Consider the following 16,997-nt stretch of genomic DNA (forward strand, 5'->3'; position numbering starts at 1 on the left):
TGTCATAGATAGGGGAGAACCTGCATGTCAGAGAGAGGGGAGAACCTGCATGTCATAGATAGGGGAGAACCTGTACGTCATACGTAGGGGAGAAACTATACCTCATACGTAGGGTAGAACCTTTACGTCGTATGTAGGGGAGAACCTGTATGTCGTAGGTATGGGAGAACCCGTACGTCGTACGTAGGAGAGAACCTTTACGTCGTACGTAGGGAAGAACTTGTACGTCGTACGTAGGAGAGAACCTTAATGTCATAGATAGGGGAGAACCTGCATGTCAGAGAGAGGGGAGAACCTGTATGTCATAGATAGGGGAGAACCAGTACGTCGTACGTAGGGGAGAACCTATACCTCGTACGTAGGGTAGAACCTTTTCGTCGTATGTAGGGGAGAACCTGTAAGTCGTAGGTATGGGAGAACCTGTACGTCGTACGTAGGGGAGAACCTGTACGTCACTTGTAGGGGAGAAGCTGTACGTCATTCGTAGGGGACAACCTGTACGTCATTCGTAGGGGAGAACCGTACGTCGTACTTAGTGTAGAATCTGTATGTCATATGTAGGGGAGAACCTGTACGTCATTCGTAGAAGAGAACCTGTACGTCATACATATGGGAGAACCTGTGCATGTTATGTCAGGGAGAACCTGTACGTCCTACGTGGGGAGAACCTGTACGTCGTAGGCATGGGGAACCTGTGCCTCATATGTGAGGAGAACCTGTACGTCGTAGGCATGGGGAACCTGTACGTCATACATGAGGAGAACGTATGTCATACATAGGGAGAACCAGTACGCCGTATGTAGGAGAGAACCTGTACGTTGTATGTAGGGGAGAACCTGTATGTCATAAGTAGGGATAACCTGTACATTGTACATTTGAGTAAACCTGTACGTCATACGTGGGGAGAACATGTACGTCGTAGGCATGTGGAACCTGTGCATCGTATGAAAGGAAATCCTGTATGCCGTAGGCATGGGGAACCTGTGCATCGTACATGAGGAGAACCTGTACGCTGTAGGCATAGGGAACCTGTACATCGTATGTAGGGGAGAACCTGTACGTCATACATTGGGGAGAAATTGTACGTCTTATGTAGGGGAGAAACTGTACGTCTTATGTAGGGGAGAACCTGCATTTCAGAGATATGGGAGAACCCGTATGTCATATATAGGGGAGAACCTGTACGTCCCACGTGCTGAGAACCTGAACGTCCTACGTGGGGAGCACCTGTACGTCGTATGTAAGGGAGAAGCTGAATGTCATAGATGGGGGAAGAACCTGTACGTCGTATGTATGGGAGAACTTGTACGTCGTACGTGGGGAGAACCTATACGTCGTACGTGAGGAGAAACTGCATGTCATAGATAGTGGAGAACATGTACGTCTTACATAGAGGAGAACCAGCTTGTCATAGATAGGCGTGAACCTCTACATCGTACGTTGGGGAGAACCTGTACGTCATGCATTGGGGAGAACCTGTATGTCTTACGTACGGGAGAATCTGTACGTCTTATGTAGGGGAGAACTTGCATGTCAGAGATAGAGGAGAACATGCATGTCAGAGATAGGGGAGAACCTGTACGTCATGCATTGGGGAGAACCTGTACCTGTTACGTAGGGGAGAACCTATACGTCTAATGTAGGGGAGAACCTGCATGTCAGAGATAGGGGAGAACCTGCATGTCAGAGATAGGGCTGAACCCGTACGCGTTACATAGGGGTGAAACTGTACGTCATGCATTTGGGAGAACCTGTACGTCTTACGTAGGGGAGAACCTCCATGTCATAGATAGGGGGAACCAGTACGTCATAGATAGGGGAGAACCTGTACGTTGTACGTAAGGGAGAAACTGCATTTCATAGATAGGGGAGAACCTGTACGTCTTATGTAGGGCAGAAACTGCAGGTCGAAGTTACGGGTGAACCTTTACGTCGTACGTAGGGAAGTACCTGTACGTCGTAGATAGAAGAGAACCTGTACGTCGTACGTAGCGGAGAACCTGCATGTCATAGATTGGGGAGAAATTGTACGTCGTACGTATGGGAGAACCTGTATGTCGTATGTATGGGAGAACCTGTACGTCGTACAGTGGGGAGAACTTGTACGTCTTATGTAGGGAAGAAACTGCAGGTTGTAGATAGGGCACAACGTGTACGTTATACATAGGGGAGAACATGTACATCATACGCAGGGGTGAACCTATATGTCGTAAGTTGGGGAGAAAGTGTACGTCGTACATTGGGGAGTACCTGTACGTTGTACGTAAGGGAGAACCTGCATGTCATAGATAGGGGGAACCTTTACATCATAGATAGGGGAGAACCTGTACGTTGTACATAAGGGAGAACCAGCATTTTATAGATAGGGGAGAACCTGTACGTCTTATGTAGGGGAGAACCAGCATATCAAAGATAGGGGAGAACATGTACGTCGTACGTACAGTACCTGTGCGTCGTATTTAGGGAAGAATCTGTATGTCATAGATAGTGGAGAACATGTAGGTCATAGATAGGGGAGAACCTGTATATTGTACGTAAGGGAGAACCTGCATTTCATAGATAGGGGAGAACCTGTACGTCTTATGTAGGGAAGAAACTGCAGGTCATAGTTACAGGTGAAACTGTATGTCATACGTATGGGTGTATCTGTACGTCGTATGTAGGGAAGAAACTGTACGTCGTACGTAGGGGAGAACCTTTACGTCGTACGTAGGGGAGAACCTGTATGTCATACGTAGGGGAGAACCTGTACGTCACTTGTAGGGGAGAAGCTGTACGTCATTCATAGGGTACAACCTGTACGTCATTCATAGGGGACAACCGTACGTCTTACTTAGTGGAGAATCTGTATGTCGTATGTAGGGGAGAACCTGTACATCATTCGTAGAAGAGAACCTCTACGTCATACATATGGGAGAACCTGTGCGTGTTATGTCAGGGAGAACCTGTACGTCCTACGTGGGGAGAACCTGTACGTCCTACGTTGGGAGAACCTGTACGTCGTATGTAGGGGAGAACCCGCATGTCGTATGTGGGTAGAACCTGTACGTCGTACGTGAGGAGAACCTGCATGTCATTGATAGTGGAGAACATGTACATCTTACATAGGGGAGAACCTGCATGTCATAAATAGGTGTGAACCTGTACGTAGGGGAGAATCTGTACATCTTATGTAGGGAAGAACGTGTACTTCATACATAAGGGAGAAACTGTATTTCGTACGTAGGGGAGAACCTGTACGTCATACGTAGAAGAGAACCTGTACGTCATACATATGGGAGAACCTGTGCGTGTTATGTCAGGTAGAACCTGTACGTCCTACGTGGGGAGAACCTGTACGTCCTACGTGGGGAGAACCTGTACGTCCTACGTTGGGAGAACCTGTACGTCGTATGTAGGGGAGAACCCGCATGTTGTATGTGGGTAGAACCTGTACGTCGTACGTGAGTAGAACCTGCATGTCATTGATAGCGGAGAACATGTACATCTTACATAGGGGAGAACCTGCATGTCATAAATAGGTGTGAACCTGTACGTAGGGGAGAACCTGTACATCTTATGTAGGGAAGAACGTGTACTTCATACATAAGGGAGAAACTGTATGTCGTACATAGGGGAGAACCTGTACGTCATGCATTGGGGAGAAACTGTACGTCCTATATAGGGGAAAACCTGTACGTCTTATGTAGGGGAGAACCTGTACGTCTTATGTAGGGGAGAACCTGCATGTCAGAGATAGAGGAGAACATGCATGTCAGAGATAGGGGAGAACATGTACGTCATGCATTGGGGAAAATCTGTACCTGTTACGTAGTGGAGAACCAGTACGTCTTATGTAGGGGAGAACCTGCATGTCAGGGATAGGGGAGAAACTGCATGTCAGAGATAGTGCTGAACTCATACGCCTTAGGTAGGGGAAAAACTTTAAGTCTTATGTAGGTTTGAACCTGCATGTCATAGATAGAGGAGAACCTGAACGTATTACATAGGGGAGAACCTGCATGTCATAGATAGGGGAGAACCTGCACGTCGTAGATCGGGGAGAACCTGCATATCATAGATAGGGGAGAACCTGCACGTAGTACATAGGGGAAAACATGCATGTCATAGATAGAGGAGAACCTGTACGTCTAACATAGGGGAGAATCTGCTGTCATAGATAAGGGAGAACCTACACGTTGTAGATAGGAGTGAACCTGAATGTCGCATGTAGGGGACAACCTGTACGTCTTAAGTAGGGGAGAACCTGTACGTCGTACATTGGAGAGAACCCGCATGTCATAGATAGGGGAGAACCTGCACTTCGTAGATCGGGGAGAACCTGCATATCACAGATAGGGGAGAACCTGCACGTCGTACATAGGGGAAAACCTGCATGTCATAGATAGGGGAGAACCTGTACGTCGTACGAAGGGGCAAAACTGTACATCAGACGTAGGGAGAACCTGTACGTCGTACGTAGGGGAGAACTTGTACATCGTACGTGGGGAGAAACTGTACGTCGTACATAGGGGAAAACCTGCATGTCATAGATAGAGGAGAACCTCTACGTCTTACATATGGGAGAACATGCATGTCTTAGATAGAAGAGAACCTGCACGTCTTACATAGGGGAGAACCTGCATTTCATGCATAGGGGAGAACCTGTACGTCGTAGATAGGGGAGAACCTGCAAATCATAGATAGGAGAGAACGTCTATATCGTACGTAGGGAAGAACCTGTATGTCGTATGTAGCGGAGAACCTGTACGTCGTACGTAGGGGAGAACATTTACTTCGTACGTGGGGGAGAACCTGAATGTCGTATATAGGATAGTACCTCTACGTCGTATGTAGGGGAGAACCTGTTCGTTGTACGTAGGGGAAAACCTGTATATCGTACGTGGGGGAGAACTTGCGTGTCGTAGAATGGGGAGAACCTGTACATCTCACGTAGGGGAGAACCTGCACGTCTCATGTAGAGGAGAACTTCTACGTCGCACATAGGGGAGAACCTGTACATCGTACGTAGGGGAGAACCTGCGTGTCATAGATAGGGGAGAATTTGTACGTGGTACGGAGGGGAGAACCTGTACGCCTTATGTAGGGGAGAACCTCCATGTCATAGATAGGGGGGAACTTTTACGTCGAACGTAGGCATGTAACTGTACATCGTATGTAGGGAGAACCTTTACGTCGTACATGGGGGAGAACATGCATGTCATAGAATGGTGCGAAACTGTACGTCTCACGTAGGGAAGAACCTGTTCGTCTCACGTAGGGGAGAACCTGTACGTCGTACATAGGGGAGAACCTGTACGTCATACGTAGTGGACAACCTGTACATCATACGTAGTGGAGAACCTGTACGTCGTACGTAGGGGAGAAACTGTACGTTGTACATAGGTGTAAACTTGTACGTCGTACATGGGGATAACCTGTACATTGTACATACGGGTAAACAAGTACATCATACGTTAGTGAGAACCTGTACGTCGCACGTAGGGGAGAACCTGTACGTCGTACGTAGGGGAGAACCTGTACGTCGTACATAAGGGAGAACCTGTACATCTCACATAGGGGAGAACCTATATGTCGTACGTAGGGGTGAACATGTACGTCTTAAGCAGGGGAGAAATTGTATGTCGTACGTGGAGGACAACCTGTACGTTGTACGTAGGGGAGAACCTGTACGTCGTACGTAGGGGAGAACCAGTACGTCTTATGTAGGGGAGAACCTGCATGTCAGAGATAGGGGAGAACCTGCATGTCAGAGATAGGGCTGAACTCATACGCCTTAGGTAGGGGAAAAACTGTACGTCATGCATTTGGGAGAACCTGTACGTCTTACGTAGGGGAGAAACTGTAAGTCTTATGTAGGTTTGAACCTGCATGTCAGAGATAGGGGAGAACCTGCATGTCATAGATAGTGGAGAACCTGCACTTCGTAGATCGGGGAGAACCTGCATATCATAGATAGGGGAGAACCTGCACGTCGTACATCGGGGAAAACCTGCATGTCATAGATAGAGGAGAACCTGTACGTCTTACATAGGGGAGAATCTGCATGTCATAGATAGGGGAGAACCTGTACGTCGTACGTAGGGGAGAACCTATACGTCATACGTAGGTGAGAACCTTTACGTCGTACATAGGGGAGAACCTGTATGTGGTAGGTATGGGAGAACCTGTACGTCGTACGTAGGGGAGAACTTGTACGTCTTATGTAAGGGAGAAATTGCAGGTTTTAGATAGGGGAGAACCTGTACGTCATACATAGGGGTGAACCTTTATGTCGTACGTAGGGGAGAACCTGTATGTCGTACGTAGGGGACAACCTGTACGTCATTCGTAGGGGACAACCTGTACGTCATTCGTAGGGGAGAACCGTACGTCGTACTTAGTGGAGAATCTGTATGTCATATGTAGGGGAGAACCTGTACGTCATTCGTAGAAGAGAACCTGTACGTCATACATATGGGAGAACCTGTGCGTGTTATGTCAGGTAGAACCTGTACGTCCTATGTGGGGAGAACCTGCACGTCCTACGTGGGGATAACCTGTACGTCCTACGTTGGGAGAACCTGTACGTCGTATGTAGGGAAGAAACTGCAGGTCATAGTTACAGGTGAAACTGTATGTCATACGTATGGGTGTATCTGTACGTCGTACATAGGGAAGAAACTGTACGTCGTACGTAGGGGAGAACCTTTACGTCGTACGTAGGGGAGAACCTGTATGTCGTACGTAGGGGAGAACCTGTACGTCACTTGTAGGGGAGAAGCTGTACGTCATTCATAGGGTACAACCTGTACATCATTCGTAGGGGACAACCGTACGTCTTACTTAGTGGAGAATCTGTATGTCGTATGTAGGGGAGAACCTGTACATCATTCGTAGAAGAGAACCTCTACGTCATACATATGGGAGAACCTGTGCGTGTTATGTCAGGGAGAACCTGTACGTCCTACGTGGGGAGAACCTGTACGTCCTACGTTGGGAGAACCTGTACGTCGTATGTAGGGGAGAACCCGCATGTCGTATGTGGGTAGAACCTGTACGTCGTACGTGAGGAGAACCTGCATGTCATTGATAGCGGAGAACATGTACATCTTACATAGGGGAGAACCTGCATGTCATAAATAGGTGTGAACCTGTACGTAGGGGAGAACCTGTACATCTTACGTAGGGAAGAACGTGTACTTCATACATAAGGGAGAAACTGTATGTCGTACGTAGGGGAGAACCTGTACGTCATGCATTGGGGAGAAACTGTACGTCTTATGTAGGGGAGAACCTGTACGTCTTATGTAGGGGAGAACCTGCATGTCAGAGATAGAGGAGAACATGCATGTCAGAGATAGGGGAGAACATGTACGTCATGCATTGGGGAAAATCTGTACCTGTTACGTAGTGGAGAACCAGTACGTCTTATGTAGGGGAGAACCTGCATGTCAGAGATAGGGGAGAACCTGCATGTCAGAGATAGGGCTGAACTCATACGCCTTAGGTATGGGAAAAACTGTACGTCATGCATTTGGGAGAACCTGTACGTCTTACGTAGGGGAGAAACTGTAAGTCTTATGTAGGTTTGAACCTGCATGTCAGAGATAGGGGAGAACCTGCATGTCATAGATAGGGGAGAACCTGCACTTCGTCGATCGGGGAGAACCTGCATATCATAGATAGGGGAGAACCTGCACGTCGTACATAGGGGAAAACCTGCATGTCATAGATAGAGGAGAACCTGTACGTCTTACATAGGGGAGAATCTGCATGTCATAGATAGGGGAGAACCTGTACGTCGTACGTAGGGGAGAACCTATACGTCATACGTAGGTGAGAACCTTTACGTCGTACATAGGGGAGAACCTGTATGTGGTAGGTATGGGAGAACCTGTACGTCGTACGTAGGGGAGAACTTGTACGTCTTATGTAGGGGAGAAATTGCAGGTTTTAGATAGGGGAGAACCTGTATGTCATACATAGGGGTGAACCTTTATGTCGTACGTAGGGGGGAACCTGTATGTCGTACGTAGGGGACAACCTGTACGTCATTCGTAGGGGACAACCTGTACGTCATTCGTAGGGTAGAACCGTACGTCGTACTTAGTGGAGAATCTGTATGTCATATGTAGGGGAGAACCTGTACGTCATTCGTAGAAGAGAACCTGTACGTCATACATATGGGAGAACCTGTGCGTGTTATGTCAGGTAGAACCTGTACGTCCTACGAGGGGAGAACCTGTACGTCCTACGTGGGGATAACCTGTACGTCCTACGTTGGGAGAACCTGTACGTCGTATGTAGGGGAGAACCCGCATGTCGTATGTGGGTAGAACCTGTACGTCGTACGTGAGGAGAACCTGCATGTCATTGATAGCGGAGAACATGTACATCTTACATAGGGGAGAACCTGCATGTCATAAATAGGTGTGAACCTGTACGTAGGGGAGAACCTGTACATCTTATGTAGGGAAGAACGTGTACTTCATACATAAGGGAGAAACTGTATGTCGTACATAGGGGAGAACCTGTACATCATGCATTGGGGAGAAACTGTACGTCTTATGTAGGGGAGAACCTGTACGTCTTATGTAGGGGAGAACCTGTACGTCTTATGTAGGGGAGAACCTGCATGTCAGAGATAGAGGAGAACATGCATGTCAGAGATAGGGGAGAACATGTACGTCATGCATTGGGGAAAATCTGTACCTGTTACGTAGTGGAGAACCAGTACGTCTTATGTAGGGGAGAACCTGCATGTCAGGGATAGGGGAGAACCTGCATGTCAGAGATAGTGCTGAACTCATACGCCTTAGGTAGGGGAAAAACTGTAAGTCTTATGTAGGTTTGAACCTGCATGTCATAGATAGAGGAGAACCTGTACGTATTACATAGGGGAGAACCTGCATGTCATAGATAGGGGAGAACCTGCACGTCGTAGATCGGGGAGAACCTGCATATCATAGATAGGGGAGAACCTGCACGTAGTACATAGGGGAAAACATGCATATCATAGATAGAGGACAACCTGTACGTCTAACATAGGGGAGAATCTGCTGTCATAGATAGGGGAGAACCTACACGTTGTAGATAGGGGTGAACCTGAATGTCGCATGTAGGGGACAACCTGTACGTCTTAAGTAGGGGAGAACCTGTACGTCGTACATTGGAGAGAACTTGTACGTCATATGTAGGGGAGAACCTGTACGTCGTACGTAGGGGAGAACCTGTACATCGTACGTGGGGAGAACCTATATGTTGTGCATAGGGGAGAACCTGAATGTCATAGATAGGGGAGAACCTGCACTTCGTAGATTGGGGAGAACCTGCATATCATAGATAGGGGAGAACCTGTACGTCGTACGAAGGGGCAAAACTGTACATCAGACGTAGGGAGAACCTGTACGTCGTACGTAGGGGAGAACTTGTACATCGTACGTGGGGAGAAACTGTACGTCGTACATAGGGGAAAACCTGCATGTCATAGATAGAGGAGAACCTCGACATCTTACATATGGGAGAACATGCATGTCTTAGATAGAAGAGAACCTGCACGTCTTACATAGGGGAGAACCTGCATTTCATGCATAGGGGAGAATCTGTACGTTGTACATAGGTGTAAACTTGTACGTCGTACATGGGGATAACCTGTACATTGTACATACGGGTAAACAAGTACATCATACGTTAGTGAGAACCTGTACGTCGCACGTAGGGGAGAACCTGTACGTCGTACGTAGGGGAGAACCTGTACGTCGTACATAAGGGAGAACCTGTACATCTCACATAGGGGAGAACCTATATGTCGTACGTAGGGGTGAACATGTACGTCTTAAGCAGGGGAGAAATTGTATGTCGTACGTGGAGGACAACCTGTACGTTGTACGTAGGGGAGAACCTGTACGTCGTACGTAGGGGAGAACCTGTACGTCGTACGTAGTGGAGAACCAGTACGTCTTATGTAGGGGAGAACCTGCATGTCAGAGATAGGGGAGAACCTGCATGTCAGAGATAGGGCTGAACTCATACGCCTTAGGTAGGGGAAAAACTGTACGTCATGCATTTGGGAGAACCTGTACGTCTTACGTAGGGGAGAAACTGTAAGTCTTATGTAGGTTTGAACCTGCATGTCAGAGATAGGGGAGAACCTGCATGTCATAGATAGTGGAGAACCTGCACTTCGTAGATCGGGGAGAACCTGCATATCATAGATAGGGGAGAGCCTGCACGTCGTACATAGGGGAAAACCTGCATGTCATAGATAGAGGAGAACCTGTACGTCTTACATAGGGGAGAATCTGCATGTCATAGATAGGGGAGAACCTGTACGTCGTACGTAGGGGAGAACCTATACGTCATACGTAGGTGAGAACCTTTACGTCGTACATAGGGGAGAACCTGTATGTGGTAGGTATGGGAGAACCTGTACGTCGTACGTAGGGGAGAACTTGTACGTCTTATGTAAGGGAGAAATTGCAGGTTTTAGATAGGGGAGAACCTGTACGTCATACATAGGGGTGAACCTTTATGTCGTACGTAGGGGAGAACCTGTATGTCGTACGTAGGGGACAACCTGTACGTCATTCGTAGGGGACAACCTGTACGTCATTCGTAGGGGAGAACCGTACGTCGTACTTAGTGGAGAATCTGTATGTCATATGTAGGGGAGAACCTGTACGTCATTCGTAGAAGAGAACCTGTACGTCATACATATGGGAGAACCTGTGCGTGTTATGTCAGGTAGAACCTGTACGTCCTATGTGGGGAGAACCTGCACGTCCTACGTGGGGATAACCTGTACGTCCTACGTTGGGAGAACCTGTACGTCGTATGTAGGGAAGAAACTGCAGGTCATAGTTACAGGTGAAACTGTATGTCATACGTATGGGTGTATCTGTACGTCGTACATAGGGAAGAAACTGTACGTCGTACGTAGGGGAGAACCTTTACGTCGTACGTAGGGGAGAACCTGTATGTCGTACGTAGGGGAGAACCTGTACGTCACTTGTAGGGGAGAAGCTGTACGTCATTCATAGGGTACAACCTGTACATCATTCGTAGGGGACAACCGTACGTCTTACTTAGTGGAGAATCTGTATGTCGTATGTAGGGGAGAACCTGTACATCATTCGTAGAAGAGAACCTCTACGTCATACATATGGGAGAACCTGTGCGTGTTATGTCAGGGAGAACCTGTACGTCCTACGTGGGGAGAACCTGTACGTCCTACGTTGGGAGAACCTGTACGTCGTATGTAGGGGAGAACCCGCATGTCGTATGTGGGTAGAACCTGTACGTCGTACGTGAGGAGAACCTGCATGTCATTGATAGCGGTGAACATGTACATCTTACATAGGGGAGAACCTGCATGTCATAAATAGGTGTGAACCTGTACGTAGGGGAGAACCTGTACATCTTATGTAGGGAAGAACGTGTACTTCATACATAAGGGAGAAACTGTATGTCGTACGTAGGGGAGAACCTGTACGTCATGCATTGGGGAGAAACTGTACGTCTTATGTAGGGGAGAACCTGTACGTCTTATGTAGGGGAGAACCTGCATGTCAGAGATAGAGGAGAACATGCATGTCAGAGATAGGGGAGAACATGTACGTCATGCATTGGGGAAAATCTGTACCTGTTACGTAGTGGAGAACCAGTACGTCTTATGTAGGGGAGAACCTGCATGTCAGAGATAGGGGAGAACCTGCATGTCAGAGATAGGGCTGAACTCATACGCCTTAGGTATGGGAAAAACTGTACGTCATGCATTTGGGAGAACCTGTACGTCTTACGTAGGGGAGAAACTGTAAGTCTTATGTAGGTTTGAACCTGCATGTCAGAGATAGGGGAGAACCTGCATGTCATAGATAGGGGAGAACCTGCACTTCGTCGATCGGGGAGAACTTGCATATCATAGATAGGGGAGAACCTGCACGTCGTACATAGGGGAAAACCTGCATGTCATAGATAGAGGAGAACCTGTACGTCTTACATAGGGGAGAATCTGCATGTCATAGATAGGGGAGAACCTGTACGTCGTACGTAGGGGAGAACCTATACGTCATACGTAGGTGAGAACCTTTACGTCGTACATAGGGGAGAACCTGTATGTGGTAGGTATGGGAGAACCTGTACGTCGTACGTAGGGGAGAACTTGTACGTCTTATGTAGGGGAGAAATTGCAGGTTTAAGATAGGGGAGAACCTGTATGTCATACATAGGGGTGAACCTTTATGTCGTACGTAGGGGAGAACCTGTATGTCGTACGTAGGGGACAACCTGTACGTCATTCGTAGGGGACAACCTGTACGTCATTCGTAGGGTAGAACCGTACGTCGTACTTAGTGGAGAATCTGTATGTCATATGTAGGGGAGAACCTGTACGTCATTCGTAGAAGAGAACCTGTACGTCATACATATGGGAGAACCTGTGCGTGTTATGTCAGGTAGAACCTGTACGTCCTACGAGGGGAGAACCTGTACGTCCTACGTGGGGATAACCTGTACGTCCTACGTTGGGAGAACCTGTACGTCGTATGTAGGGGAGAACCCGCATGTCGTATGTGGGTAGAACCTGTACGTCGTACGTGAGGAGAACCTGCATGTCATTGATAGCGGAGAACATGTACATCTTACATAGGGGAGAACCTGCATGTCATAAATAGGTGTGAACCTGTACGTAGGGGAGAACCTGTACATCTTATGTAGGGAAGAACGTGTACTTCATACATAAGGGAGAAACTGTATGTCGTACATAGGGGAGAACCTGTACATCATGCATTGGGGAGAAACTGTACGTCTTATGTAGGGGAGAACCTGTACGTCTTATGTAGGGGAGAACCTGTACGTCTTATGTAGGGGAGAACCTGCATGTCAGAGATAGAGGAGAACATGCATGTCAGAGATAGGGGAGAACATGTACGTCATGCATTGGGGAAAATCTGTACCTGTTACATAGTGGAGAACCAGTACGTCTTATGTAGGGGAGAACCTGCATGTCAGGGATAGGGGAGAACCTGCATGTCAGAGATAGTGCTGAACTCATACGCCTTAGGTAGGGGAAAAACTGTAAGTCTTATGTAGGTTTGAACCTGCATGTCATAGATAGAGGAGAACCTGTACGTATTACATAGGGGAGAACCTGCATGTCATAGATAGGGGAGAACCTGCACGTCGTAGATCGGGGAGAACCTGCATATCATAGATAGGGGAGAACCTGCACGTAGTACATAGGGGAAAACATGCATATCATAGATAGAGGACAACCTGTACGTCTAACATAGGGGAGAATCTGCTGTCATAGATAGGGGAGAACCTACACGTTGTAGATAGGGGTGAACCTGAATGTCGCATGTAGGGGACAACCTGTACGTCTTAAGTAGGGGAGAACCTGTACGTCGTACATTGGAGAGAACTTGTACGTCATATGAAGGGGAGAACCTGTACGTCGTACGTAGGGGAGAACCTGTACATCGTACGTGGGGAGAACCTATATGTTGTGCATAGGGGAGAACCTGCATGTCATAGATAGGGGAGAACCTGCACTTCGTAGATTGGGGAGAACCTGCATATCATAGATAGGGGAGAACCTGTACGTCGTACGAAGGGGCAAAACTGTACATCAGACGTAGGGAGGACCTGTACGTCGTACGTAGGGGAGAACTTGTACATCGTACGTGGGGAGAAACTGTACGTCGTACATAGGGGAAAACCTGCATGTCATAGATAGAGGAGAACCTCGACGTCTTACATATGGGAGAACATGCATGTCTTAGATAGAAGAGAACCTGCACGTCTTACATAGGGGAGAACCTGCATTTCATGCATAGGGGAGAACCTGTACGTCGTAGATAGGGGAGAACCTGCATATCATAGATAGGAGAGAACGTGTATATCGTACGTAGGGAAGAACCTGTATGTCGTATGTAGCGGAGAACCTGTACGTCGTACGTAGGGGAGAACATTTACTTCGTACGTGGGGGAGAACCTGAATGTCGTATATAGGATAGTACCTCTACGTCGTATGTAGGGGAGAACCTGTTCGTTGTACGTAGGGGAAAACCTGTATATCGTACGTGGGGGAGAACCTGCGTGTCGTAGAATGGGGAGAACCTGTACATCTCACGTAGGGGAGAACCTGCACGTCTCATGTATGGGAGAACTTCTACGTCGCACATAGGTGAGAACCTGTACATCGTACGTAGGTGAGAACCTGCGTGTCATAGATAGGGGAGAATTTGTACGTGGTACGGAGGGGAGAACCTGTACGCCTTATGTAGGGGAGAACCTCCATGTCATAGATAGGGGGTAACTTGTACGTCGAACGTAGGCATGTAACTGTACATCGTATGTAGGGAGAACCTTTACGTCGTACATGGGGGAGGACATGCATGTCATAGAATGGTGCGAAACTGTACGTCTCACGTAGGGAAGAACCTGTTCGTCTCACGTAGGGGAGAACCTGTACGTCGTACGTAGGGGAGAACCTGTACGTCATACGTAGTGGACAACCTGTACTTCATACGTAGTGGAGAACCTGTACGTCGTACGTAGGGGAGAATCTGTACGTTGTACATAGGTGTAAACTTGTACGTCGTACATGGGGATAACCTGTACATTGTACATAGGAGTAAACCAGTACATCATACGTTAGTGAGAACCAGTACGTCGCACGTATGGGAGAACCTGTACGTCGTACGTAGGGGAGAACCTGTACGTCGTACATAAGGGAGAACCTGTACATCTCACATAGGGGAGAACCTATATGTCGTACGTAGGGGTGAACATGTACATCTTAAGCAGGGGAGAAATTGTATGTCGTACGTGGAGGACAACCTGTACATTGTACGTAGGGGAGAACCTGTACATCGTACGTAGGGGAGAACCTGTACGTCGTACGTAGGGGAGAACCTGTACGTCGTACATAGGAGAGAACCTGCGTGTCATAGATAGAGGACAACCTGTACATCTTTAATAGGGGAGAACCTGCATTTTTTGCATAGGGGAGAACCTGTACGTCGTTTGTAGCGGAGAACCTATATGTCGTATGTAGGGGAAAACCTCTACGTCGGACGTCAGGGAGAACCTGTACATTGTACGTAGGGGAGAACCTGTACGTCGTACTTAGGGATAACCTATACATTGTACATCGGAGTAAATCTGTACATCGTACGTTGGGGAGAACCTGTACGTCACAAATAGGGGAGAACCTGTATGTCTTAGATAAGGGAGAACCTGTACGTCTTGCGTAGGGAAGAACCTGTACATCATACGTAGGGAAGAACTTGTACGTCATACGTAGGAGACAACTTTCATGTCATAGATGGGGGAGAACCTGCATGTCAAAGATAGGGGAGTACCTGTACGTCATACATAGGGGAGAACTTGTACATCTTATGTAGGGGAGAACTTGTACGTGTTATGTAGGGGAGAGCCTGCATGTCAGAGATAGTGGAGAACATGCATGTCAGAGATAGGGGAGAACCTGGATGTCAAACATAGGGGAGAACTTGTACGACTTACGTAGGGGAGAACCTGCATGTCAAAGATAGGGGAGAACCTGCATGTCGTAGATAGGGGAGAACCTGCATATCATAGATAGGGGAGAACCTGTACGTCGTACATAGGGGAAAACCTGCATGTTATAGATAGAGGTGAACATGTACGTCTTACATAGGGGAGAACCTGCATATCATAGATAGGGGAGAACCTGTATGTCGCATGTAGGGGACAACTTGTACGTTGTAAGTAGGGGGGAACTTGTACATCATACGTAGGAGAGAACCTGTACGTCGTACGTAGGGAAGAACATGTACGTCGTACGTAGGAGAGAACCTTAATGTCATAGATAGGGGAGAACCTGCATGTCATAGATAGGGGAGAACCTCTACATCGTACGTAGGGGAGAAACTATACCTCATACGTAGGGTAGAACCTTTACGTCGTATGTAGGGGAGAACCTGTATGTCGTAGGTATGGGATAACCTGTACGTCGTACGTAGGAGAGAACCTTTACGTCGTACGTAGGGAAGAATTTGTACGTCGTACGTAGGAGAGAACCTTAATGTCATAGATAAGGGAGATCCTGCATGTCAGAGAGAGGGGAGAACGTGTATGTCATAGATAGGGGAGAACCAGTACGTCGTACGTAGGGGAGAACCTATACCTCATACGTAGGGTAGAACGTTTTCGTCGTATGTAGGGGAGAACCTGTAAGTCGTAGGTATGGGAGAACCTGTACGTCGTACGTAGGGGAGAACCTGTACGTCACTTGTAGGGGAGAAGCTGTACGTCATTCGTAGGGGACAACCTGTACGTCATTCGTAGGGGAGAACCGTACGTCGTACTTAGTGTAGAATCTGTATGTCATATGTAGGGGAGAACCTGTACGTCATTCGTAGAAGAGAACCTGTACGTCATACATATGGGAGAACCTGTGCATGTTATGTCAGGGAGAACCTGTACGTCCTACGTGGGGAGAACCTGTACGTCGTAGGCATGGGAACCTGTGCCTCATATGTGAGGAGAACCTGTACGTCGTAGGCATGGGGAACCTGTACGTCATACGTGAGGAGAACGTATGTCATACATAGGGAGAACCTGTACGCCGTATGTAGGAGAGAACCTGTACGTTGTATGTAGGGGAGAACCTGTATGTCATAAGTAGGGATAACCTATACATTGTACATTTGAGTAAACCTGTACGTCATACGTGGGGAGAACATGTACGTCGTAGGCATGTGGAACCTGTGCATCATATGAAAGGAAATCCTGTATGCCGTAGGCATGGGGAACCTGTGCATCGTACATGAGGAGAACCTGTACGCTGTAGGCATAGGGAACCTGTACATCGTATGTAGGGGAGAACCTGTACGTCATACATTGGGGAGAAATTGTACGTCTTATGTAGGGGAGAAACTGTACGTCTTATGTAGGGGAGAACCTGCATTTCAGAGATATGGGAGAACCTGTATGTCATATATAGGGGAGAACCTGTACGTCCCACGTGC

The 16,997-nt window shown here is 47.7% G+C and overlaps 1 protein-coding gene across 1 annotated transcript; it reads right to left on the reverse strand.

Moving 5' to 3' along the window:
• Positions 1 to 5,567: 5,567 nt before the first annotated feature.
• On the reverse strand, positions 5,568 to 14,485 carry LOC138750112 (probable antibacterial peptide polyprotein). The gene is made up of 10 exons (XM_069912249.1): positions 14,257 to 14,485; positions 12,539 to 12,636; positions 11,624 to 11,817; positions 9,940 to 10,133; positions 9,651 to 9,783; positions 8,695 to 8,763; positions 7,790 to 7,909; positions 7,408 to 7,601; positions 7,011 to 7,108; positions 5,568 to 5,867 (listed from the first exon to the last, which is right to left on the reverse strand). The coding sequence occupies exons 1-10, from the start codon at positions 14,483 to 14,485 to the stop codon at positions 5,568 to 5,570; spliced, it is 1,629 nt and encodes a 542-aa protein (XP_069768350.1).
• Between the last annotated feature and the right edge of the window lie 2,512 nt (positions 14,486 to 16,997).

The sequence above is a fragment of the Narcine bancroftii genome (assembly GCF_036971445.1).
Source record: "Narcine bancroftii isolate sNarBan1 chromosome 5 unlocalized genomic scaffold, sNarBan1.hap1 SUPER_5_unloc_2, whole genome shotgun sequence".
Classification (NCBI taxonomy): Eukaryota; Metazoa; Chordata; class Chondrichthyes; order Torpediniformes; family Narcinidae; genus Narcine; species Narcine bancroftii.